Source organism: Protopterus annectens, chromosome 2.part2 (genome assembly GCF_019279795.1).
Source record: "Protopterus annectens isolate FY-2018-M chromosome 2.part2, PAN1.0, whole genome shotgun sequence".
Classification (NCBI taxonomy): Eukaryota; Metazoa; Chordata; order Ceratodontiformes; family Protopteridae; genus Protopterus; species Protopterus annectens.
The window spans coordinates 322,107,866-322,135,120 of NC_056730.1; the positions used below are offsets into that span (position 1 = coordinate 322,107,866).

General features: G+C 38.7%; 1 protein-coding gene across 1 annotated transcript in view; it reads left to right on the forward strand.

The window, feature by feature from the left end:
- Positions 1-24,239, forward strand: part of PAM (peptidylglycine alpha-amidating monooxygenase) — a 2,584,515-nt gene extending 2,560,276 nt beyond the window's left edge. The window contains exon 29 of the mRNA XM_044063879.1: positions 23,378-24,239. Coding sequence (XP_043919814.1) covers positions 23,378-23,553 — 176 coding nt within the window. The 3' untranslated portion in view covers positions 23,554-24,239. The remainder of the gene's footprint in view (positions 1-23,377) is intronic.
- Positions 24,240-27,255: the final 3,016 nt, after the last annotated feature.

Here is a 27,255-nt window from a genome sequence, read left to right on the forward strand (position 1 = left end):
GGAGTAGTTTTATTAGACCTGGCTCATGGCCTAATTCATAAAACTGCTTGTAAGGTAGTTTCTGGTAAAAGAAAAATATATACTTTTTTTTCCTGGAAGACATTCAAGATTCTGAATCTGGACAGGATGATGAAGGGGCAGATGCAGGATGTTCTCCTCAGTTTCCTGATTCAGATTCAGAGGAAAGCATGGTATCCGATTCTCCCTATGAGGGTTTCTGTTTTTCTGAGATTATTTCCAGAATGTGCTAGTGTTTACAGTGGTAAAACACTGCGGTTTCTTAGTCCATCAGAAAATATTATGATCTTTTACAAAAGGAATTTTCAGAAGCTTCCCCTCATTCCTCATGTGCTGTCAGCATTGAAGGATTTACCTGAAATTTTCCTGATAGCCTATTACCCCTAAAGAGACAGATTGTAGAAAATTCCGTAGTCTTTTAAGTTTTTATTCACTCATCTCAAACCTGACCCAGCAGCTACAGCTTTAGTTAATTCAAAAAGAAAAAAACTTTTAACATTTCTATTTTGCTTTGTTTTTTTTTTTTTAGGTTTCTGTAGCTTTAGTTAATCCTACAGCTGCTAAACATGTAGTTAATTCCAGTTATACAATTTCTGACAGGGATGGTAAAATTACTGGTAAGAATGTAAAAAAGTGTATACTTCTGCAACTTTGATTTTCAGACTTTTGAATTGTCAGGCTCATATGCTAGTTTATTCTAATTATGAAAATATGATAAATGTTTAGTCTGCAGTTTCTTCTTGTGAGGAAAACTTTGCTTTAAATGCTTTAGTTTCTTCCATTACATGTGTCACAGCTCATTGTTTAAAATGTATGTATGATTATGTAGATACTTCTTCAAGAACTATGGCCATTGGTACTGTTTTGAGAACGTTTGCCTGGCTGCATTCTCAGAACCTCCCAGAAGATGTGAAAAATGAGATTTTAAATTCTCTCTTGGATAGATATTTAGTTTTTTATCCCTCTACTGCAGAAGTTACCAACAAATGTGATGAGAGGGGTAGGCTGATTCAGGGAATCTCTCAATTATTTCAGCCCTCCTTTTCCAAATTTTCCAAGGGATTCTGTACCCCCTCTATCCAGTGTAGCCAAGAAACAAAATAAACAGTCCCAGTAAAATGCTGGTAAGCAAACATTTAAGAAGCAATGGCAAGGGGTTACCAAAAAGAAGGCTGGGATTCCTCTAAACAAAGGACAGTCTATCAAGTCAGAATGACTATTTAAGGAACCATGCCACCCCACCCCCACCGGCAATCCCTTTTCCCTTCCAGAAAGTCTGAATTTCCACTTCTTTCTTGGGCAATAGATAGCCTCAGGTAAATGGGTTCTGAAGATCGTTCATCTAGGTTACAGATGGCAGTGGGAGGAAATTACTCCTTTTTCAGGGAGTAATTTCTCATTCAGCAGTCCAGACTCCTCTATTTCCTCCTGTCCTACAATGTATGTTGCCTGAGGGAGTAATAGTGGAAGTTCCTCCTTCCCAGTTTGGGAAAGGTTTTTATTCAGTGATGTTTTGCTGCCAAAGAAATAAAATGTCTGGAGACCAGTTCTGGATATTTCTTTCCTATACCAAGTTGCGATAATGCCTACATTCATGATGCTATCACATCACAGCCTGTTACCTCACCTTCCTCGTTTACGTTTTCTGGTAACAATAGATTTAGAAGATGCTTGCAATCACATACCTATTCATCCAGATATCAAGAGTTTCTTAAGGTTTTGTGTATCTAGATCACATTATTGGTTCTCTGCCTTCCACTGCACCAAGAGTATATCTGGCTCCAACTAAAGCTTATTTCAGGCTGGTGGGTATCCACATTTTCCATACTTAGATAACTTGCTTATCTTTGCAGAGAGTGTCAGGAGTCTGTCTCTTGGGGTGAGAGATCTCTAACACAAGCTGGGATTTTAGGAGAATATTCAAAAGTCTTTTCTTTACTCCAACACACAGGATTGTGTTTTTGGTTATCTGCTGGATACCACAGTTCAACGAGTTTTTCTTCCACAGAAAGAAAATAGATCTATATACAGATCTTATTCCTAGGGTTTTCCACTCAAACTTTTGTCCCTGCAATGGAATACCTCAGGATTTTGGGTCGTGTGGCATCTATGATTCTCATAATACCCCTTGCAAGACTCCATATGAGAAAGATATAATGGTATGTGAAGTCTGTTTGGTCCCAGCACCAAACTCCATTATGTATTCAAATCACAGTTCTGGGATTTGACAGAAGAGAAATCACTTAGTGGAGATAGCAAAACTCCCTAACTCCAGGTCTACCCCCCTTCAAAGCATCAGTCACCACAGACACTCCACTTGGGAAGCAGTTTCAGGAGGGATAAAAGTACAAGGTGTTTGGGACACCAAGGACAGATGCAAACACAAAATATAAAAGACATGCTTGCTCTAATCAAAACACTCACCTGTTTGAATTAACTTTCTTCCCCTGGACCTCTTCAAGTTGTTGCAGACAATACCACAGTCATGTGGTACATCAACAAGCAAGAAGGAACCAGGTCTTTACCCCCTTTGCAGACTAGCCATTTTAGCTTGAGATACAGCTTTACAGCACAGTCTCACTCTGTGGTATTATACATCTCATCAGAATAAAATTGTGTGGCAGACGAGCTGTATGGGACAAAAGCAGACCCACACAAAGATAAATTAGATCGTGACTCTTCCAAGATTTGATCCATCAGTGGGGAGTTCCTCAAGTAGAACTCTTTGCCTCTTCTCTGAACAGTCAATCGGCAAAATTCTGCTCCAGGAATCCCTGCTAGAAGGCCTGGAAGACAGATGCCTTTTCCTATCCATTCTTTTTCATGGAGAGGAATGTTTCTGTATGCTTTACTTCCCTTTCCACTCATATCCATGGTACTTCCTACGATTCAGAAGGAATCCCCCAGGATCATTGTAATGACACCATTCTAGCCCAGGCAACAGTGGTTCTCCCTTATTTTGTAAATGGCCAGGGGCAATTGCCACAAACTTCCTCACAGAATGTATCTACTCACACAAGAGCAGGGTTTTTTTTATATACCCCAACCCAAATCAATGTCAACTGACTTCTTGGATAATAGGAATGGGTTGGATTCCAAAAGTATTCTAGAAGCAACAACTTGGTCCTCTGTACATACTTTTACAATGTACTACAAGCTTGATTTCTTCTGTAGGTCTAAACCAGGCTTTGCTTGGACCATTCTACAGGAGCTCCTGGACCCTTCTCCTTCCACCTCCCAAATCTTGTAGGCTAGGTTAATCTATCCATATAGCTAAGGCTACTGTAACAGTGATCAGTATGATGAGCATAGTGCAGTTGTGCAAATAAACTTACCGTAAGAGTAGATATTTGAATGATCACTGTTGCAGTAGACATTCATCCACCCCCTTTTTTTCAGTATGTTGTTTTGGCGGTGTGTCTATATTTATATATTTTTTTACTCTTATGTCCTCTAAGGACCGAGCCTCCTCTTTCAGTTAGCATGAAAGCTCTGAAGGGCTTGGCGTTCAAACCTGTCTTTTAGGCAGCTCCACTCAAGCTGCCTAATGGTTTGAGCACTTAAAAATTTCCCTGAATCTTTGGAAGATGGCTGGCTGTTATATCCTAGGTAGGATATAACCCATATAGCTAAGGCTACTGCAGCAATGATTATTTGAACAACTACAGTTATGATGTGTTTACTTGCACAACTGTACTTTCTGTACCTACACAAAACTCACACTGACAGCTTTCCAGAGATCAGAATCCCATCCTGTATCTGTCTGTGATAGGAAAGTAAGTTATTCAGGCTTTTAGTGCCAAGTAAGAAGGACCAGATGCAAGAATTGCCTGAAACCAACCAACCAATTCACAGCCAAAAAAGACCATTACAAATAACCAAAGCCAACTAAAAACACAATAGGGTTGGATACCATCAAACTATGTACAAATAAGAGTGATGGTGAGAGGGTGCTGCCATTGAGATAGTGTGAAATAAAAACATATTCTGCTACAGATAAATAGGACCTAAGCAACACTACTATGTTCATCATTCATAGTGCCTCAATAGCATATGGGTAAATTTCCAAAACTTACACTACCTATGACTACGAAGGATAAGGATTCAGGAGCACCTGGAGAATTATCCTCACAAATCTTGCTGTAGAACTTGAAAAAGACTCCAGCTTATAGTGCTTTGTAAAGGTATGAGTAGCGGCCCAGGTTGCTTCCTCTAGAATGATTCCGAAGTCCACTCCTTTCCAGTATGCCACTAAATAGGATAAGGCTGTAGTGGAATGTGCCCTTGCTTTGCATGGAATAGGTTTACAGTGGAGGGAGTAACAAAAGCAATAGCAGGGGACAGCCATGGAGTAGTCATTTGATTAGAGACAGGTTGACCCAGCATAGCTACATAACAGAAAATAAACACCTACCAAGCTTTCCTGAAGGGCTTAGTTCTGTCAAGGTACCTTAGCTGCTTGTGTACATCCTGTATTTTTAGGTTTCGGAAAGAAAATTGGGAGATTGATGGCTTGATTCAGGGTAAATTCAGAAACAACTTTTGGCATGAAAAAATGATTTGTACGTAAAATAACCATGTCCTTGTGGAAAATCAAATAAGGTTGTCCCACTGTAATTATTTATTATGATGATTATTATTGTCATTTTGCTGTTGTTGTTTATTATTATTATTATTACTATTATTACTATTATTATTATTACTATTTATTTGTTAATTATGAAGACCCATTGGACGCACAGTCTCTTTTTCAGGGGTGACCTGGGAGCAGTGTCTGGTTAAGTAAGTTGATCAAGGTCACACAACACGCAAATGAGGTGTAAGAGAAATCAAACCTTGCACCACAGGAAGTAAAGCTTGCAATGTTAACCTCTGTGCCAACTGCAGTGAGAGATTGCAGCTCAGAGACTCACCTTGCAGATGTCAAAGCAATAATCAAAACAGTTTTCCAAGTGATGAATCTCAAATAAACGTGAAGGTAGGCTCAAAAGATGATGAGGTCAATTTTTTCAATAACTAAGTTGAGATCCCAAGAAGGAGGAATTTGCTTTTGAAGGGGTCTCAAGTGCAGCACTCCTTTCATAAACTTTTGACCACAAAAAAGAGGTGAAAGAGGGATTCATTAGCAGACAAGCTGAGATAGCTGCAAAATGCACCCTAATAGATAAGCTGCCTTTTCTGTAGCTCACACAAATATTTTAAAATCAGAGGCCCTCTGATATCGGTTAGGCACCACCTAAAAATCTCTTACACTTGTAAACATAAGATTTTATATTTGCAGGTTTTCTTGCCTCTTCAGTACCTGCTACACATACTCATGGAACAAGTACCTGAAAGGTATCAAGATAGAATCACTAAGGCTGCCAGTAGCAATTGCAATAAACTGGGATGCACCAGTCACCTCTGACATTGTGTAAGTGTGTGAGAAAGCTTGTGGTAATTGCCCTTGCCAAGTCCATTAAAATGGAGAATTAAAATGGAGAACCAACTTTGCCTGGGCCAAAAGGGGGTCACCAAGAAGATGTTTGGTAATTCTTTCTGAATCTTCAGATGCACCTTGGGTATCAGTGGGAAGGCATAAAGGAACATTTCTCATCCAAGGGAACAAGAAAGCTTTCGTCCTCCAAGCACGGCAAGAATGTCTTGAGCAAAATTTTTCCAATGTCTGTTTTGAAAGGAGGCAAACAGAAGTATTTAAAGTGCTCCCCATATCTAAACCAAATCTAGGCAATCCTCTGTCCTGAGTTTCCACTCATAAGGGTCCATCTAAGATCTGCTTAGTCTGTCTGTCACTAAGTTTTGCTCTGATGGGATGTATGAGGCCTGAAGCATTGGAAAATGCTGTAAGGGTAGCTTCCAGGCCAGCATTGCCAACCAACAAAGAAGTTCTGACCTTCTACCCTCTTGTGGGTTCAGGTGCCACATGATTGTGGTGTTGTCTGTACAAATAAAAGGTGACCTGGAGATCGTAAGCAATGAAGAACTTTTAAGGTCTGAATCGCTGCTCACATTTATTTGACATTTATGTGCTTTGTAGCATCTGAAGGACTCTCATTTCAGAAAATCCAGCACTGGTACCTGGAACTCCAGGAGATATTTTTTTTAAGTACCACTGAATCTTTCTCATGTGAAGTCTGGCTGGTGGCATCATGAGCCTCATTGTTGCTATGAGGCCTAGAATTTTGAGAAATTGTCTTGAAAAGAAATCCCAGAAAATTTTCTGAACAATCAGGACTTGTGTTCTCGTAGAAAGGTCATATTTTTTTCTGTGTCCATCATACACCCCAGAAGACAATTCTTTGTGAGCTTTTGAGACAGGACTTTTATAGGCTCAACTTGAAGTTGGGAAGAATTGAAATTTGATGATAAGCAGTGGTCCAGAAGAAGGGATAGGACTGTCTGCAGGTTCAGCATTTTGAATTTGGGTGCATTCAGAAAGGTATTCAAGCATGACAAACCTTGCATTAGTTTCAATGACAGCTTCTTTTTTCTGGTGTAAAATCCTTTTCCTTTCAGTGGTGCAAGAAGGGGTTATATAACTAGTTCCTGTAACTTGTGAAGGAGTATCAGTGAGAACACCTGTGTCTGGTCTGGCTGGGGCAGGGAGATTTCCCATGAAGGGAAGAGCATTTTTTTCTCCACTGCTAAGAGTATCCTCACTGAATTATCATCAGCACCCACTTGTCTGAGACTGTTTGTATCCAGGCTGCTGGGTTGATCAAAAGCCTGGGGGAAGGAGAAAGGGGAGGAGAGACAGGAATAAAGGAGATGCCTTCAGTCTTGGCATAGTCATTCTTTACCAGAGAAATGAAAGTTTTGGGGAAAGGGTCCCCTTTTATTTGGTTTTATCCTCCCACTTCCTCTTGGTACTCGACTCTTGTTGGCTGGGATTTTTCCTTGTTCTGCACTTTGAAGTTGGACTCCTTGTTAGAGGAGAACCTCAGAATATGAAACATTCCAGATAACCTATGTATCAATCTACCTCTATCATCCTGTTCTTTAAGAATCTGGGTAGCAGCTGGACAAATTCAGGACTTATAGGAGCATTCAAAATGTAATTTTTAAATCCTAAGAAAAATTCCAGTTATGTAGCCAAGCATACCTTCTGAATACAACAGAAGCAACTGCATATCTAGAAAAGGTGCCCACACCTTCCAAGACACTCCTCAAAGCATGTTTTGAAACTTGAGTCACAGAATTAATTTAATTCATACAACACTTCTTTCAGCAGGTAAAGACACTGCAACTTCATGTAAACTATAAGCACATTGCAAAATACATTTCCATGTGAAGCCCTGTTGAATTTAAAATTCTGAAGACTAAATTGCTAGGCTGAGCCAACTATTATCCATGAGATTCCAGTCCGGACCACCACGGCTAAGATAAAATCCAAGTATTTAATGACAAAAACAAACAAAATAAAAAACAAGATAAGCGCTTCCAGGCTACTGCCCTTCATCAGTGCTTACCTTGTTTTTTAGCTCCAGATTGCTTCCAGTCAAATACATTCCTAAACCTAGTTAGCATCTGTAGAAAGGTGAACACTCACTTAGGGTTTTGAACCTGTTCACCTTCCGAAGAAGTCAACTGTTGTAACAGTGAAAAAAAATTAAATGTATGCCTTTAAATCAAATAGAAAACTTTCAAAACTGGTAAATAAGCATTTATTTATATATTCCCTTGTCAAAAATGAAAAAAAAAATCTTAAGAAAAAAATGCAAATAAAATCACAACTTAACAAATAAAAACAGCTTATGGCAGTGTTAAATTGGTAACAAATACCATAGAAATTTAAACAAAAGTGAAAAAATGCAATATTTTCCTTTCAGAACTTCCAAAAGCAGGTAAACAACAGAAGCAGAAGGCCTGGTGTTTTTATTGACCGTGCAAAATTTCAGTTTTCCAGTAAAAGTCATAGAACACTTTAAAAAGGCTAAATGACTGGTGAAAAAAAAAGAGTATTAAGCATACAAACAACACAGTAGTAAGTCTTAATTCAAAGAAAAATTTGCAGCAGTAGTAAATAGCAAGAAAATTAAAATGAACATGCACACATACACCCATATATCTGGAAGCTGTAATTCACCAATGCAAGCTGCCGAGGAGTGAGGAGACATCTGTGCAAGTCTTACAGCTGGCAGTAAACTGAATAACTGACTTTCTCTGACAGGGTGTTAGGCTTCTCCTGATGGGAGGAGTTTAGCCATTCCCCAATCACAGAGAGTCAGAAGACCGGGATTCTGAGCTCTGGAACGCTGCAAGTGTGGGTTTTGTGCAAGCACAGAACCCATATGTCACTGAGGCAGTGTGAATGATGAATATCCTATGTTTAGTACTTGTTTAAAAACTAGTTTTTGAACTTATTATTCAGTCCACTGTATAACAAAAACAATTTTAAAAGCAGAAGCACCACCTCATATAATAGTGATGAATTCATAAATAAAATATAATAATACGTAATTTCAAACTAAATATAATGACACGTAAAAATTTACAAATTACCATCAGTTTTTCAGTAATGCAAGAAGTATGTGCCGGTGGTCAGAAATTATGCATAGCCTCAGTAGACACTAAGACTTCAAAGGATCTATATAGTAGATATGCTAATAGAAAACAAGCATTATTAAATTCCTGAAGTGTATTACTCAAGTATGTGAGCTCAAGTTTAAAAGTTGAACAAAGGTATTCATTTTCAAAGAATACTTCTCTAAATGAATTTGTAAGTTACAGTTAGTATGTAGAATGTGTACGGTACTCTGTTAAAATTACTAAATTATATCCATAAACAAATGTGCTAAAAATTAAGCTTATTTTACTAAAAAACACAAATATTAACCTACTATACTCCCGTGCCAGCTGTGTTCCGCACTGTTTTCTCACTTTTCTCAGTGTCACAGAGCATCTGTGTTTTTGCATCATGCATATTCACACGTCCACATTCTCATGGCCACTGGCTATGACCATGTTTAAATTACATCACATACATCACTTACATGCTGATCCACCAATGGTAATGTGAGAAGGGGAAAGAACTGACCTTCTACCAAACTGAAATAAAAATAATGTAAAATACAGTATCTCAAAAAAGCAACACTGCACACCTCAACCCATGTCAAGAAAGAGCCTTAGGTTGAGTCCAAACAAAGGTCCGCTGCTGAAGAACAAGAGGTAAAACACCTGTTTAACACTTTGGGGACCTGGAATAGCAGGTGTGGTAGTTCATTTGTAGGAATTTCAGATTGCTGCCTCTCCCAAACTAACAAAAGTTTTGCGTAGTCCAACTCACAGCACATACCAGTCCAACACTCATGATTCATTGAGAGTGCTTTCTGGCTCAGTCTAGACCTCATAGTCCAGGAGGGCCAAGGACTTCTCACTGGCTTGTTCCCTGGAGTAGATAGCTGTTGAAGTCTTCATTTTTGAGACAAAGTTTAACAGTCCATAAGTTCTTCTGCACTTCATGCAGCAAGGCTTTCTTTAAAAAGGTCTTATGATACTCGGGCTTTTGCTTATATCAGTGGCCCAGCATGGGTAAGTACCATCTTCAAGCACCATGCTGGTCCTTCCCATGGAGCCACCCATTGCTGATGCTATCATGCCATGGAATGTACTCTTGCATTGCTTTCCCCCCCAAGGAGGTCTGATGTCGTATATTGTCCTACTTCTGATTGGATTGAGACATTGTCTCTCCAACCAAAGGCTAATGTGATCATGGGAATATTTGGCATTCCTGAAGCCTGTGCCCCACTTCTGCCCATCTGGCAGGCATTGTGGCTTGAAAGAGGAAAATAGCTTTCAGAAAGATGTAGTCTTCTGCTGCTACATTGAGCTTATGGCTCTCAACTATGTATTTAACTTGCTCAAGTTTCTTGAACTGACTTTGATCCTCTGGAGACTTTCTGTGACTTTAGATATCAGGAAGGGTATTGCTTTTACCACGGACACTTTCATGTTGGCATACTTTTTAGGTGTTTGTTGTCTGTGGTGGTGACTTATGTAGGGCTGTGGCCATTGAGGGGTGCCTACATTACTTAGCTTGACTGTATGCTTCTCCGCTAGTGAATGACATACACAGACTTTTTGCTACAGTCTTCTTTTGACAGAAGTGCTCTGTTTGGACAGAGGCTGCAGTCCTTGCTTAATGTTTTGTAGATGATAGGAAGCTCCCTTCCAAGTTCTGGTGCTCCACTTCACCACTGACCTCTTACTGCCCTAGGCAGAGGAGGAGGAAGGTCTGTAAGCATCTTTAACACAGAGACACACATCATCTCCTTGTCATTGCATCTAGTTTGTTTGCTTTCTTGCAGACTTTTAGTCCAGTCCTCTTCTCCTGCTTTTTAAGTAGTGGGTAGGGTCCAGAGGATGCCTGGGTATGACACATTCTTTCTGCTGTCTGGGTGGAATTCACATGAGTGACTATTAGTCTGATAAATGTTCTGGCAGTTGCTAGTGGAGGGTTTTAGTTGACTGGTGCACCTCTACATATCCCTCCATGGAGTTCAGGATTCAGGTTGCCAAGCTTGGGACTCATGGTTTGAGGATATTCTTCAATGAAACCCACTGTGTTCCCTTCTTACAACCCTTTAGGGATAATTACTAAGGCAGTGATGTGCCCTTCTGCTCCACAGCCTGAACATTGCTTCCTTGAAGTAGGATGGCTCCATACTGGCATCTGCCTTCCTTTTGATGGGCTGCTTCCCTTGCTGTGGTTTCTTGATATTGGGGGTTGATTCATGCTTCATTAGGTTGGATGACCTTTTATGTGGGACATTATCCTTATTGGCTGCCATTTGTCTGTGATTATTACAAATGGAAGCATGCAAAGCCTTATTCTGGCCTGTTGGCATCAGGTATAGGGTTTACACCTAGGTTTGGAGAAGATTGCTTAGCTAGTGAGTCTTCACCCACAGATCTTTCCATCCCTTCCTTAGTAGTGATATTCAGTGTGTATGGGATTACTCAATGGTACCCCTCTTTTTGGTGATGGCTGTAGAGCATACTTTGTTCACTCTTGTTCTGCAATCTCCCCTGATTGGTTGTCTACCCTTCTTGGAGGCTTGTGGTTCCTGGATAAGCCTTGGCTGTAGTTTTCATTCTGGGGAATGGGAGTCTGTAGACAGCTTCCCTTGACAACCCCTCCCCATTCTGGGCAGCTCTTGGCAGATGGTTCCCATTCCTTGTTATTCCACTTCCTACGTTTTTTTCAGGAATGGAACTGGTCTCCTACAAACTCTTGCTAGCCTGGGAAGGAGGGTGTTGCAGGATGGATTGTATGAGCCCTTTCTAGCTTGGGCATTAAGTTGCATTTTTATTAAGGTTCTTGTCTTCTTGTGGTCTCTTGGGCCAAGCTTTTTCTGCTGTGTCCATCAGCCCCTGGCTGAAGTCGAGCAGGAAAGTTTCAGGAGCTGCTGGAAGGTTTCAGCTTGTGCTTAAATGGGACTGGTTTTCTATGAGAATGAGTAGTAACTTTGTAGCTTTTACCTACCTTTTCTGTCTGTAGGCTTTCGGGGTTCTGGACATGTTTTCTTGAATTCTCTCTATTCATAACAGATTTGGTGGGAGGTAGGATGGAATCTGAACAACAACTAGTAGGCAGCCTCTTGGTGAGGACTGCCTTCCTTTCCTCATGAAATTTCTCACTCTGGGGATCTTGAACTTCTAAATGGCACAGCAGTAGAATTGACAATGGACAGTGGTTCTGTGGCATGTGAGTTCATATGGAGGGTGGAGAGTGGAGATTCCACTACTCATGATTCTAACCCATGTTGTGTTCTTAATCTTTGGGAACATGGGGGGGGGGTGAGAGCTCCAGCATACCTATGTGACATCACTTCCTCTTCCATAGGGAAAGTGGTCCTCAAATCTTGTGATGCCCTGCATCTCGGGGTGGCCAACAGAGAAGTAGCTGTCTGTTCCTAGACACTGATAAGTGAGGAGCTTTTAGTCAACTTCACCTTTTGTGGTGAGGGCTTGATTGTTTGGTCCCTTTTGGCATTCTGTTTTGCCCGCTGGCTGTATTTTTTCTGCAGTTGTAAAAGTAGCTGCCTTCAGTGCTTGTTTTGTCTGTCTTTGGTAGGCATGATTGCTGCAGCCCTGGGGTCCAGTGCGCTAACTTGCCAGACACTATTTCCACTTGTGACCATGGAATCAGCCACTTAGCTTGGTTTTCATTAGAACTCAACAGTCTTGCTGGATGTGGAGTGATTCCTTTGCATATCCCACTCTCAGGTGATTTAACTGCTTTGTAATAGACCTACCCTGGCCACAAAACCCATCAAGAATACTCCTTGTTATTAGATACAGTTAGGTGCTTTCTTACTGCGTTGTTTGATCTGCGAAGAGGACCCTTACTGATGATCACTAATATAAGAGGACATTTCTTCCAACTGGCCGTGAATGTTATAGTCCCTCTAAGATAGGAATGCATATACTTCAATGTCACTTATTAGCAATTGGGATTCCATGTCTTATTTGTCACTCCTGATTTGCAGGAGGATGCTGCTGGCAAGGAGGGGAGTGAACTGATTGATGGAGTGGACAAGCTTGCTTATGTTCTCAACAGCTTGTCATGTCATGCATCATCACAGGTGCATGTCTGTCAAGTGAGTAAACTTCCAGAAAAAATTATGCTGACAGCTGCCTAGTAGAAAAGATCTGTCACTAGATCCATCAGAGAAGGCTATCTTCATCGATCTTATGATGTAGTAATATTGTATTCGGCATATATTTCTGATCCACTCTGTACTTCTGTCAAAAATGTATATTTGAGCCAAAATGGCAGGAGCTGACTCCTGGAGAGGGAGAAGTTGTACATTTTTGGTGCATGCAGCTGTCTGCATCACCTGAATCTGAAATACTTTCACCAGTAAAGGAAATGTTTAGTAAGCAGGATAAGTTGTGTTTTTTTTTTTTTCCTTTTCAATCTGTTTTGTTTTTTAGGAGAGTTCAACACAATAACAATTCTGAATTTAACTTCAAAACATTTCAAAACATTTATGTCTGTACATTGAAAGTGTCAGTGGTCTTTTTTTTTAATTATCTGAAAGCTAAGTTTGGATTTTGGAAAAATGGTAATCATTAGGATTTTTTTTTAAGTACACAAGCCTGAAAATGACATTTCGACAAATCAAGTGTGGGTATGTATTACACATCACATGCAAACACACACATGCACACACTTTTAAAAAGATAAAAGATTGATGCCTCTGGAGTTGGAGCATACTAGGTTGGAATTGTTTACATCCTTTCATCATATAGACTACTGTTAAATGTAAGGAGAAAGAGCAAATCTGTATCTCATCACTCCTCTCTAACCAAGGTAGATCTAGTTCATACTTCTAAGACAGATTGCAGTCAATTGCTTCCCCATGATTGACTGAGATATGATTATTCGTAAACCAGTTCCTAGATAAAGAACACAGCCACCCAGCAAACTATCACCACACAACAAACCCACCTGCATCTCCCAAGTGGGGAGGCCCCCCCCAAAAAAACACACACAAGCTCGTCTTTTCTTACGCCATGGTTGTTAAACAGTAGGGAAAGGAGAAAATCCCCAGTACCTTACACAGTGGTCTTGCACAAGCAGAAGTGCCACACTAGATGTAGTAGAATACAGTATGCTTTGAGAAACACTAAAACTGAGAAAATGTGACCCGGAAGGTAATATGACAACCAAATTGAACTTAAATTAATGGTAAAGAAGCCTGTGCACACAGACTGTAACTTTGCTATAACAAATTTTCACCTATCAAGAGGGCAGAGCATTTGATTAAACCTCAGAACCCTTATACTTGTAGCAGTGAATCTCCCAGTGTGATTGCCAGCGTTCATCATTTTCTTTCTTTTTTTTTTTTTTTTGTTGTCTTCCATATATGTAGCTAATAAGTCTACCTTCCAGAAGGTGTTACCTTTCCAGCTGGAAGAGATTGTCTGGTTCCTTGATAGCAGCATATAGTTCTCATCCTAATTTTTCCTGAAACATTTCTCTCATGTTAGTAAATAGTTATCAGGCAGTTTATTTTGCATGCCTGAATTCCCTTCAGTGTCTTTGCATATTGCTGTAAAGTATTTCCTGTTGGGTATTCTTCACATAAGCCTTTCAAAGCACAATATTTCTGCAGTCTAGATCTTAGTTTCATGACTGAAAAGCCAACACCACCTCCTGTGCCTTTTTACACTGTAGATCGGAAATACTTGCCTTTGAAGACACTTCTTAATAGCAGTCACCTCTGTTGAATTTTTTTTTTTTAACTTTAGGCTTTGATGAGCATAGAATCTTGCACAGTATTTCAGGAGGAAAGAGTCTCATTGAAGACAAACCCCTTCCTTGTTGCCAAAAATGTTATTGTAACCATTGTGTATCAGTATTTTTCTGCAAATTAGAAGATATGAAAAAGAAGTGTATTGCCATGGATGTTCACAGGGAACTTAAGACATCATATTGAAAAAACAGCATTAATTAGACACTGAAACAAACCTTTTATTCTGTTCATTGAGAGAAAATAAGTCAACCAAAAACTAAACAACATTTGCAAATAAATGTCTGTTTTACTTTCTCTTATGAAGTGTAACAAGGCTGTAATAAGAGCTGCTATATTCTATTCCTCAAGATCAGCTGCTAGTGCAAACACTTTTTTCAGGCATATATTTATTTATAATGTTCATAGATTCATAAGTTCATAGGTAGGTACTAGGCTATTAGCCCTAGGGCCTATATAGGCCTAGCCAAAAGGTACCCTGGCTTTCGCCACCCAAGAAAATTATTTTCCTGTGCAACTGTCGAGCAGAGCCACAGAAGTGATCCCCAGGGTGAATTTCCTATCTGCCATCCAATCATCAAGATTTTTCTTGAAGATTGCTAATAAGAAGCTTTGTTTGATATAGATAGGTAGTTTGTTCCAGAGTATGGGAAGTCTCTGGGACAGGAATCTATCCCTCCAGCATGTTCTGTTTATTGTGGTGACAAGGTTTAGATCCCTAGAACCTGTAGCTCGGAGGGATTGGGATTTCTTTAAGTGGAACATGTCCAAAAGCTCTGGGTTTGACATAGCTTTGTGTGTTAGGCAGAGATCGCCTCTGAGTAGGCGATATGCGACGGAGTAAAGCTGCAGTTTTTTGAGACGGTCTGCGTAGGGCATCTGTTTGAGGCCGGTAATCCCCTTTGTGAGGTATTTCTGTTGCCTTTCCAGTTGTTGTAGGTGTCTTGTGAGGTACATACCAAAAGGGGCATTGTACTCTATAATGGGTCTAATGATTGACAAGTAGAGAAGAGCAATGACCTCTTTTTTCCTGGATGAGAAACCTTTTGTGATGAGGTGCGCCACATAGAAGGATTTCCTGACTGCTGTGGCAATGTGATTATCAAAGGAGAGACTACTGTCCACCTGTGCCCCAAGGTCTCTTATCACACTTTCGGTGTTAAGTAGACTACCGCCTATGTGGTAGTTCATGGGTACAGAGTTTTTACCAAAAGGGATGACAATGTACTTTTTGGCACTGAGCTTGAGGCCATGGCTTTGTAATGTAGCAGCTTGTATTCACTAACCCTTACAGAATGGATGTCCACTATACAGGTAGGATAAGAGTAGTCACTGCAGTACTGCAGGGCCTACTGTCTTAGACTGACACCAATTATTGTGAGCTGAGGGTGTACCACTTTGTACTCTCCTATTTATTTTAGTAAGCCAACAACAGTAATCCTTATGCTGAGTATAACAATTGTGTGAGTTGTTCACCATAACAGTGCATGTTTTTTGTGATAGGTGCTTGCTGCAGAATAAAGTTATACCATTCTTCCCCTTCCTCAAAACAGTTTAGTTGTGTACCTCAGACCACAGATACAGTTTATTGTCTATATGTAGATTTATTAATTATACAAGCACAGGTTGTGTGGTGGTTGTCAAATAGTATATAAACTACAGTTTTGATGTCTTAAAAGTACTTCTATGTATAACCTTCCCAATTAGAGCATTAATTGGTGAGGTCATTGGAAATTTTCTCGTTATATGCTCCTTATGATTTAAAAAATATGTAAACATAAGGTACAGTGTATTTTGTATCAAAATTCCTTGAAATGACCATAATGCAGGACTACACACTTTCACCCCTGGGAGAAAAGACAACCTCTAAAAAGATTGCAGTAATGGATGGCAGGCACGTAGATAACTGGTTATCTTTAGTTTCATAATCCTGCAGCAGTATTCCTGTTATTGTGGATATCTCACATAACTTTGTTGCCTTTGTTTCACCCTTACAAACGTCTCACAAGAATGATGAGATTGGAGGTGTCTATTCTATTCCCCCCTTTTAAGAATTAATTTTAGGTCTTACTGCCTTCATAGTAGCTAGATGAAGAACTTCATATAGGATAGCAAAGATATTCCTGAGACTTAACAAGAGTTTTCTAGGCCTGTTATTGAAGACAAAGTGACGCATTTACTTGTTGATTAATGTGGTACTGCTTGCTACCTTAATGGCACTTTAAACTACTTTTTTTGTTTAGGCTGCCATTTCTTTAATTAGAGTGCAGTTTCCAGCCATCCTAGTCTTTCATGTGCTAACTGAAGGCAAAATAGTGACACAAGAAGGTGTTGCTTTTACATTTTTGAGGAGTATTCTGTATGGGGTGCCTCCAAATCAGTATCTTATCCAAGTCTAGGACTTTAGTAATGTTTTTGAAAAGACTTGTGCTTCTTTTTAAAATGACCACCTGTTGTAATGTCCATTTTCTAAGAATGGAAAGCAGTACTTCCTGTTTCTGTTATCTCAGATGAGTGGTTCCAGCACTGGGGATTTTCTGTGTAAGGAATTGCATAATTTTTCCTCACTGATATTATATTTACAAACAAATCCTAAGTTCTAGGATTCTTGGTAAGATGGTCTCTAAATGTATGGTTTAGCAGTCCATCCAATTTGTATTTATTTTTCAGAACTGCCCATACCAGCATAAGCACTGTTTTTTAAGCCAGATATGTGAGAGAATATTACAAAGACTTTGGGCCTGATTTCAAAATACCAGTTTACCAAGAGTGAACAGTGTCTGTCATTCTGCTGTCACTGCACCAAACCAGTATGCCTACCACGATGATATCAGGGGTTCTTCTGGGTCAGTACCTCATAATTCCAAGGTAGTGAACTAAAAAGTGCCTTGCTATGCATGAAACAAGCAGTGAGATTCCATAGCATTCTGTGTCACTGAATCGTATTACTTGTCCAAGCATATCACTGAACTTATCTGATGACTCAGCAGGATTGTCAAGTGCAGATGAAGTTCTCAGGTGCAGCAGCTCTATCTGTATGTTGGACATAGTATTTTAGGCAGGGATCTTGTGTGCAATACTAGATCTGACATAAAGGTGGAGCTGCAAGAGCTTCACCTATACAGCAGACCACTGACTGTAGGTATAACAGCCTTCCGGGGCCACTAGCCCAAAAGAGAAAACACTATTGCAAGCTATCCCCAAAATAATTGGGGTTACAGATTACACTACACACAGTCATGCATGCACACAGTCCCAGGCATAACCCCCAACACCTGAATGCCTTCTGTAGTGAAGGTAGCTTGGCTTTCCACCAGGTATTACCTGCAGTACCTAGTTCCAGATACAAGTGCAGCTTACTCCTCACCAAGGAGCCCATTCATGTAAATGGGCTTCTCCACTGATTCACACTTGTGTATTGGTGAGTCTTTCCAATGTACAATACACTATTTTGGTGAGGAAGGCCTGGTTTCCCTTTTGGAATTAGGTGTATGACTATCAGTTCCCATTATCATATGCTGAACAAGGACTGGTGGAATACTGTCTTTTGGTATGGAGTAACTGCTCAATTTAGTGTCTTGCATCATGCCCAACTCTCTTTGGAATCTGTCTCTGTATGTTGTATAACAAGGAGATGACAGAGAAGCTACTGACTGTTTGCTGGGCAGTAATACACATTCCTGTATGTAACAATGATTTAGTTAGCTTTTGAGTTATAACTTCTGTTATAAGCTTCCAGGGCAAATGAAAAGCTTCCTTAAGTTGGGGAGTGACCACTTTATTGGTATGTTTTATGCAAGAGATTGAGCTGGATATGTGTATAGTCGCCATCTGGAATGCAGCCCACAGCTTTGCCAGGCATTACTATGTATATAGTTCCCCAAGATTAATTCAGGCTTTTGCAGGACTCTATTGCAAAATATCTAATCTTAATTTAATTCATCTGTTAGCCAGGTAAGTGAACTGATCCTTCTCAAATCCTTTTCAACCATGGTCCAGGTCGGCCACAGGGTCAAGAATAAATACAGTATGTAGATGGTTAATTTAGTATAGCCAATCAATTAGCATGTTTTGTGAGATAAAAGGTCAGAAATGAAACCCAGACTTTGGAAATGTGAGAGACATAACTCTTACCACTGAGCTAAAGGTGTCAGGCTGCTTAGGTTTTATAGCGGCATGTGAAATTACTTGCTGGCAGTGATAGACCTAGAGAAGGTTGAACAGTACCATAATAACTTATGATAGCATTAATTCTTCAAGAAAATCTTAGTCAGCAGGTCCACATTTACCTTTGTCATTTAGGAATGTTGTACCATTTTTCCTTCAGTTCCCCAGTCATTGTTTGCCATGACCTAATAGAGCCAGGAGTGTTATAAAAGGAGTGGAGCAGTTTCTGCATAAGTAGTTACAGAACAAAGTCACAGTGATACAGTAGCCAGTATTGGTGAGGAACCTGTGCCTAATAGCTGCACAGGTATCTCCTAGAAGTGATTTGACCTGTCACTGGAGGTTCTGTAAGTGAGACACTTCTGAACAGAGACAGATCATGGTCAAATGGGTTCTTAGGCAGGGCAGTGAATTGCACCCCCCCACACACACACACACACACAGCACCCTCCAGCCATTCGAGTGTCCCATTACTTAGCTATTTCTTCCAGATTGGCATAAACACTGTTCAAACCTGCCAGTGTGCATACTGTTTTCTTCTTTACTTCTAAAATGATTACAGGTATTTGGATTTAATTTCAAACTTTTATTTAAAATTTTATAGTGCAAACACTGATAGACATTTGCTAAACAAAACAATACAGTCACACAATGAAAACAGACTTAGCATTAACAGTAGACTTCTCTGCCATTGAAACATTCATTGAATCAACATTGAAACCCACATTCAAAGAAAATGCGTCTAGCCAGCATACCTCCCAACTGTACCGAATTACTTGGTTTTTACAGAGTTTTGGAGTCCAAATAATGGGAGTGCCATGATTCCCGAGTGGCACCCCTTCATTTCCAACTTTTTCCCAACTTTTTCCCAACTTTTTTTTGTTTTTAATTTTTTTTTAGCTGACGTCAGCTTCGTCAGGGTACCAGCCTGTCAGAATTGAGCTCAAGTGCTCAGTGCACACATTTCCAGCTGCTTCACTTTGAATGGATGGGTATGTACGCATTATCCGCTGGATCTGTGAGCGGGAAACAGTTTTATTCAAATGGATCTGTGAGCGTTCTCTTTTGGGAGTTATTATCCGAGTGAGGATTACCTTTGGCTGCACTTGCAAGCATCATTCTCTCTCTTTTGGCAAGTTTTATTTAAATGATCTGTGACGAGTGGGAACCGGGAAGTTCAGGGTGAATGGACAGGATTCTGGCTGAAGTAGGAAACATGTTGTTTGATTTATTTATTCTGTGAAGAGGTGTGTGTGTGTGTGTGTGTGTGTGTGTGTGTGTGTGTGTGTGTGTGTGTGTGTGTGTGTGTGTGTGTGTGTAAATGCCCCACTTTAATACACCTGGTGGCTAGATGTACTCAGCCTCAAACCGTGTACCTTGGGTGCAGGGTAAAAAGAGCCCTAGCCACCACCACTTGTGAATTTATGCCTCATATTTTGATCTGTTCCTCATAAAGTCTGTGGTTTTCAGGATTTTTGTGGCAAATCACTGAAGGATTGAATTCACTAAATAATGATAAGCATTTGAATTTCAGACTTCATATTTTTCAGAAAATAAATGGTAACACAAAACCTTTTATTCTAGCAATTTTCTAAGTTTTTAAGATCAGTATTTGGAATTTGTTCATTTTTTGGGGCTGTATTCCCCCATTATTGGCTTTGTCCAGGTTTTTTGTGCTAAGAGTTTGAGAGCTATGGTGAGAAGTGAGAACTGAATTCACTAAAGGATAGCCATTTAAGCTTCAGTCTTCCTGTCTTTCAGGAAACTGCTAATTTGGCACAGTGGTATGTTGCTCTAACTGTAGAGCACAGGGTTCTGGGTTCAAGACTTGACAGAGAAATGCATTATACATTTTATTCTAGCAACTTTCCAAAATGTTTGTCCCCCGACCAAAAAAAAAATGAAATTGAAAATAAGTGTGAAAAGCTGTGCAAGATGCCTATGGCTTACACAGTCTATTTTTATATATATTATGTGGGTGTGGAAGTAGACTTTTATGATGAACATGTTCTGAATTGGGCAGTTTTGTCATTATTGGTTCGTGCATTTTGTTTCATTGCCTAATAGAAAATGTTCAAACAGTACATTTAAAATGTGCTCTGTTTAACAAGTGTACTGTATTGTACAAGGAATATAATTTAATAAAGTCAGGAAGGTGTATCAAAGAACACATGTATGTTTCTTGTTTTGTGTGCAAGGGGCCAGTGATTTGAAAACAGCCCAAAGGTAGTCTTTATCCACCACTGGCCAGATGCATTTTCTTTGGATGTGGTGTGTGGGTTTCAATTCTGTTTCAATGAATGTGAGTTTCAAGGGCAGAGAAGCTTTAATGCCAGGTCTATTTTCATTGTGAGACAGTATTTTTTGTTTAGCAGCTTTGTTTAGCAGATGTCTATTAGTGTTTGTGCATTGTGCTATAAAATGTAAAAATAAAATCCAAATAATTGCAAAAGTAAAGCAGTATGCACACATTAGTGTTAATGGTAAATGGGGCAAAATAGACAGGTAATGAGACATTGGAATGGCTGCAAGCAGACTCTGGTGCCTTATTTTGGTTGTCTGTTCTTCAGTTTGCATTAGAAAGTTGGTATCCCACAATTCCATTTGAGTGGCCGGGGTTACATAATTATGTATGCAAATTTGATGTTAATCAGCATACAAATTTGTTCTTATTTTTCATGGGCCTTGTCCAGATTTTTGATGTTTCCAGGTTGAGAGGTGTGCTGGCCAGTGGCAGATTAAGTTTACCTTTGGGCTGTTTTTAAACCATAGGCCCCTTGCACACATTTTTAGGACCATGCATATATGCATGTGTTCTTTGATTCACCTTCTTGATTGTATTAAATTGTATTCCTTGTATAATACAGCACCACTTGTTAGAGTGTTTTAATTTTTTAGTTTTAAACATTTTTCCAATAAGCAGTGAAATAAAATATATGAGCCAGTAATGACAAAACTGCCCATTTCAGAACATTTGATCCATAAAAGGCCACTCAAATTTCTGTCATTACAATCCACCAGTATCAGTCAATATGCACAATCTCTGCCTAAGTAAAAGTCATCTGAATAATTCCACATTAGAGATCTGTAACTAGTAAAGAGGTTGATGCTAGCAAACAGCTTTGTATTTCGCTGTTTCATCTGCAAATTCATTGCCTGATGCCCTTGAAGAAGAAATTGCCTATGTTACATTAAAAAATGGTCAGCTGGTAATATTTCAATAGGAAATGGATGGAAAACCAAAAACAAGTTCATAGTTACTAGGCACCTCTACCCATCCTTAAAGTACAACACAGTATCAGCAGTCCATCTACATGGTGTGGAAGTAGAACCTACAGCCTTCTGCAAAAAGCAAGTATGCTACCTGTTCTGCTACTAATACTGTTTTCAAATTCTGTAGCACAGTAGTGACAATTTGCTAAACAAAAGAGTTTGCACATTGAAAGCAGGCTTAGCATGAGCAGCAGTAAACTCCTCTTCCCTTGAAGCACACAGTGCCTTGAAAATCTATTGAAGCTGACAATTCCTTGAAAATGCACTGAAAAACTCACAATTCCTTGAATGGTTTGAGCCTGGGTAAATTAACTAATCTGCCATTCTTAATTCATTTTTTCAGGAAGAAACACCTTACAGATTCATTCACTTTGTGGGCAGCAAAACTGTTTATTAAATTCCTTACTGATATGCACATTGTGGTTTAAATTCCACTCACAGAGCCAGAAAAGAAAGAAGTGTGCATGTGTTGTATGTGTTGACACAAGCAGGGATGCAATGGTGTTCTTTAAGGCGACGTGGATTTTTTTTTTCTTTTAATTAAAAAGTAAATGTTGTTGCAGCCTTCCTGGCCAGCAGGCGCTAGGCGACTGCCTAGGTTGCCTAGTGCTGGATACGGTTCTGCTTCTGAAGTCTTATTGTTCTAGTATACATTTCAAAAAAACTTTTACATGTAACTTTTTTTTTCATAATAAGATATTTCTGTTAAATAAGTCTCTTACCATCTTACTCTAGATATTTATCCAGCTCTTATAGTCTGGTTTGCATACTGCTGTATAAATGTCAGCTGCTAAGGTTACTTCCAATGAGAAGCCTTCGGTTTTCATAGTATTTTAGAAAATCTTCTGATATTTAATTATGGTGTGATGCAGCTCACAGTTGTAAATGGCTCTCTGTCAGACCGTCAAACTGCCACATTGTTGAACATATTATCTCGTCGACAATGCAGGCCATCAAACCGTTCTGACTGAGATCCCATTATGGTGGGGATCAGGAAATTTGCTCTGCGATCTCAGAGTTTGTATATATATATATATATATATATATATATATATATATATATATATATATATAATAATTACTGTGATCTCAGAGTTTGTATATATAATTAGCTGGGTGTGTGGTGGGGGTTGACGTTCTGCATTATCTAGATGATGTTCAACAATGTGGCTCTTCGACAGTCTGACATAGACCTGTTGTAAACACTTCATTACTTAGTTTTGAGTTGCTATTTCTAATATGTAGAATATGTTTGTAAAAATAGAACTAAACAAAAACTGCTGCAAGTAATACAGTTTAATGATTGATTCTTAAAAAGTATACCCAAAACATACACCCACCCCTACATTGTTGACCGGATTAATTTCAGCTGCCACAGTTGCTTTACAATTACATGTTTAGGATCATACTTTTAAAATGGTTATTTTAATTTTTATACATAAAGTAATGCTTTTCACTTTCTAATCTTCTGAAAAAAGCTGAACATATAAAGAATCCATTTTAAGACCCAGACTGGTGCTTGCTTTTGAGCAGTTTTTGTACCCAAATAAAGTGGAATGATTACTAGTGTATATTATTTGCAGTGTGGGATTCAAAAGTAGCAGCACCATGTATAAGTTCTGCTTGTCCCTAATAATAATTCTGTTTTTTCTCTGCAGGGAAAGGTAGCAGAGGACTGAACCTTGGAAACTTCTTTGCCAGCCATAAGGGTTACAGCAGGAAGGGATTTGACCGGCTTAGCACTGAAGGCAGTGATCAAGAAAAAGATGATGAAGATGCCACAGATTCTGAAGAAGAATACCCAGTCCCAATGCCAACGTCTTCATCTTCATGAAGTCTACAAAATTACTTATAGTGAATGCCATGTTTTATTTTATTTTTTTTTTAATTTAGCACGTGTGTAAATGGTGTGTACTTGTAACTGTATTTGTCTACTTTGGTTGTACTTCAGAACAGTTTTAAGGGGTTTGTTTTATGATGTGTATGTGTGTGTGTGTGCGTAATTCCATAAATGTGCTATGGCACCTTTTACATGGACAGTCTTATTGTCTTTTCTTACAGTTGAAGCCAAACATTCTTAACTACAGTGCAAATTTTACAAACAGTATTTCTTACTTTTTACTTCCCTTACTTTTCATGTATGTTTGTAAATAATTTGTTTTAAGACTACACTCTTTTTAATCCCAGTCATGCTTATGTTAACACTATGTTAAGTTCTGTTGTGCCTTCTCTTAACTCAGAGCATTCTTAGCTTCCAGCAGTATGGAATGAAAAAAAAAAGAAAATTGTGCCACATGTAAACAAAGCTGCTAAGCATCTTTAGTCTTCTTGGAGTATATCATGTTCATTTGTATTGCATCCAGGGAAAGAGAAATTATTCTGTATTTAAAAATTAACTATTTTTTCTGATTTGGTGTATTAATTGGGGTGTGTATTTATTGTGAAAAAGAGAGTTATACTGTTAGAACGCTATTTTCAGAAATAATGTAATTTGTGTAATAAAGTGATCTCAGAGCATTATCTTTTGTAATGATTTCACTCTTTAAAGGTCATATACATGGTAAAATTATGATAATAATGCTGCTATTTTCATTTGGATATTCAAAAGTCAATAATAGTAAATTTTTTAAATGTGTAGTATAGAGGCAAGGCATAAAGAAAACATGAGTAACAGAAATATATTCCATAATATATTTTAGTGCTGTTCTAAAGGATATATTTTTTTTGTTTGAGGACTTTAATTTACCATTTCTGAAAAGCATGCTTTAGGGTTTGATTCTCAGGTGGATGTATTTATCTGCCCAAACTGGAGACATTGACTTTGGTAAAAGACAGCAGAGTGGGATTTTTACCCCTTTTGTAAGCACCATTTAAAAAGTATGTGGGAGAAACTAATCACATCAAAATTGTGACATAAAGCAATGTATACAATTGCAAAGCTGTTTCATTGCTGTTCATTAAGCATACATTTAAAATGACACTTTATCTTAAAGTGGCGTTATAATGATTAACATTCAGGGAAGGGATTATGTTTGCATTACACCAAAACCTGGAAGTACAGCTACCAATTTGAAGCTGTGATGGATAGAATAGTAACAGCAGTGGTATAAATAATGTACTCTTAAAATAAGAGAAACCATGTTTAGTTGAGAAATGTCTGTATGTAAAAAGCAGCAGTTTTCTTTAGTAAACGTGGTTACAGAAATTCAAAATGAATACATTTTTGGACAGTTAGTACAGCAGTAGTTGCTCTGCTCACTGCTGGAGTGGCTTGTCATATTGCTGTGTCCCAATGGGCATTTATATACTTACCTTTGGGTAAAACTCTTACTTTTGTCATTTTTTTCCACAGTGTGGGAATTTTGTCTAGGCACTCTTCCAGAGGGTTAAGAAAATCTATAACAGTATAAGAACATGTACAGAATTCTATCACCAGCATTGACAGAAATATAAAAGTATTAACCAGTAGGCTTACTTCCAGTCTCCTACTGACCTTGACAGTTAACAATATGTTTATATCAACAGCCACAACTTAATTGTTGCAGTGGAATGGATACCAGTAGACAGAGCAGGTTTGAAAAATGTGACATAAATGAGATTGTTTATGGCATCATTCTGTGGAAGGTGGCTAAAGCTGTATGTCCCTAAATTTATCATTAAGTGCATTTTATTTTGTATTTGGTAAGCCAGACATAATGTATTTCTTTCAGTTTTGTGATACAAATTGCATTAGCAAATCCATTGCCATGTAAATTTGCACTACCAAGTTTGTGTTGGTAGTATATATCAGACAGTGGAACCTCCAAGAGTTACTGGTAGACTGTTAAGTGTCCTTGTTTAATAGTGGTCTGGATTAAGAAAGTGTCATTTGCTTACAATGAATGTTAAAGAATGGGTGACCTGTACATCAATACCCTGATTGGAGAACAAACTCTATTCACTAAGGTGTTAATGTACAGTTAATCTCTGCTAAAAACAAGTCTGCCATTTCATGGCACTATATTAAGGTGCCAAGAAAATCCAAAAGAAAAATAAACAAATGTCTACTATTTTTGAGCTTGGTTAATGTAGTTTTGCTGTTTGAATGTAAAATTAAAAAAAAGAAAAATTAAATAAAAAAAGTGTGTGTGTGTGTGTGTGTGTGTGTGTGTGTGTGTGTGTGTGTGTGTGTGTGTGTGTGTGTGTGTGTGTGTGAGAGAGGGAGGTGCATCTGTGTGAGTATGAGATTGAGAGTGAGAGAGAAACATAGCGAGTAGGATACACAAGACCAACGTCTTTAAACTACAAAATCCAGTCTATTATTTTGCAAGCCATAAAGAATAAGAAATGTGAAACTGTAATGACTGACCTTAATCCACCAAACAAACAAGAACTAGGATGCAAACTCAGGGAACAGGTAAAAGGCATATGTGGGTGCAGTTACAACAAAGAAGCTGTAAGTGCTGGTCCTGTGTGTGTGTGTGTGTGTGTGTGTGTGTGTGTGTGTGTGTGTGTGTGTGTGTGTGTGTGTGTGTGTGTGTGTGTGTGTGTGTGTAAGAGACAGAGACACACAGAAAGTGGGATAATGAATAACTTATGCATTTATGCAACATGCAGTCTGTCAATAGCCAATCTGTAAAAAACAATATAAACTTTGATGTCTGGTATTATGGATTGGCCTTATTCCTTTGTGATTTGTCATGGGGAGAGTTGCAGTAAAGGGGTTGCAACTGTATGTTTCTATGTATATATATGTCTGTGCTGAATGTGTGTGCATGTGTGTGTGTGTGTGTGTGTGTGTGCACGCATGTGTGTTTGTGTAGACATTAAATCCTTGTCTCTACTTGAGTAAACAAATACTTGCATAACTTTTACTTTGGATGTCAAATACTTCCTCCAACCACAATTATATATGGCACAGCAAGTTTGAAATCGGTGGAGGAACTATTATACATCAAAAATATATTTAAAAAAGTATTTATTAATAAAAAAATACAAAACAATTTAACAGATAGCCCATTCTCTAAGCGCAACTGTGCCCTCTGTGTGCATTAATTCCCTGATAATGCCGAGCCTGCTATGCATTATTACTTGTATATCATTGCTTTATTAATTCTGATACAAGTAATATCCATGCCTGATAACATATGCTTTCTAAATATCACATTAGTTTTTGCAAGCAATGGCCAATATGTACATGAAGAAGAGAAGACATGTGAAAAGGAGGTCTGCAAGTTTCAGTGAAACACTGCAGTACTTACACAGCTATCTAAACATATCAAACTTTCCACTTCCTATGGTATATTTAAACTTGGTTACAGTTGGAACTATGAGCCATCGATGAGGGACCTTGACATTACAGCCTTTCCTTGTGGCAGTAACCATGATATTCCAAAAGGATTTTACTTAGTTAACTTTCTCCCTCCTCTTCCCCCATTCTGAGTATTTTTCCAAATATTAATAATAGGACATATACTTTAGAGTCCCCTACAAGTTTAATAAAGTCCAAAAAAAGTCCAGTATTTCCAGATTTTCTTATTTTGTCATGTTTCAGAAA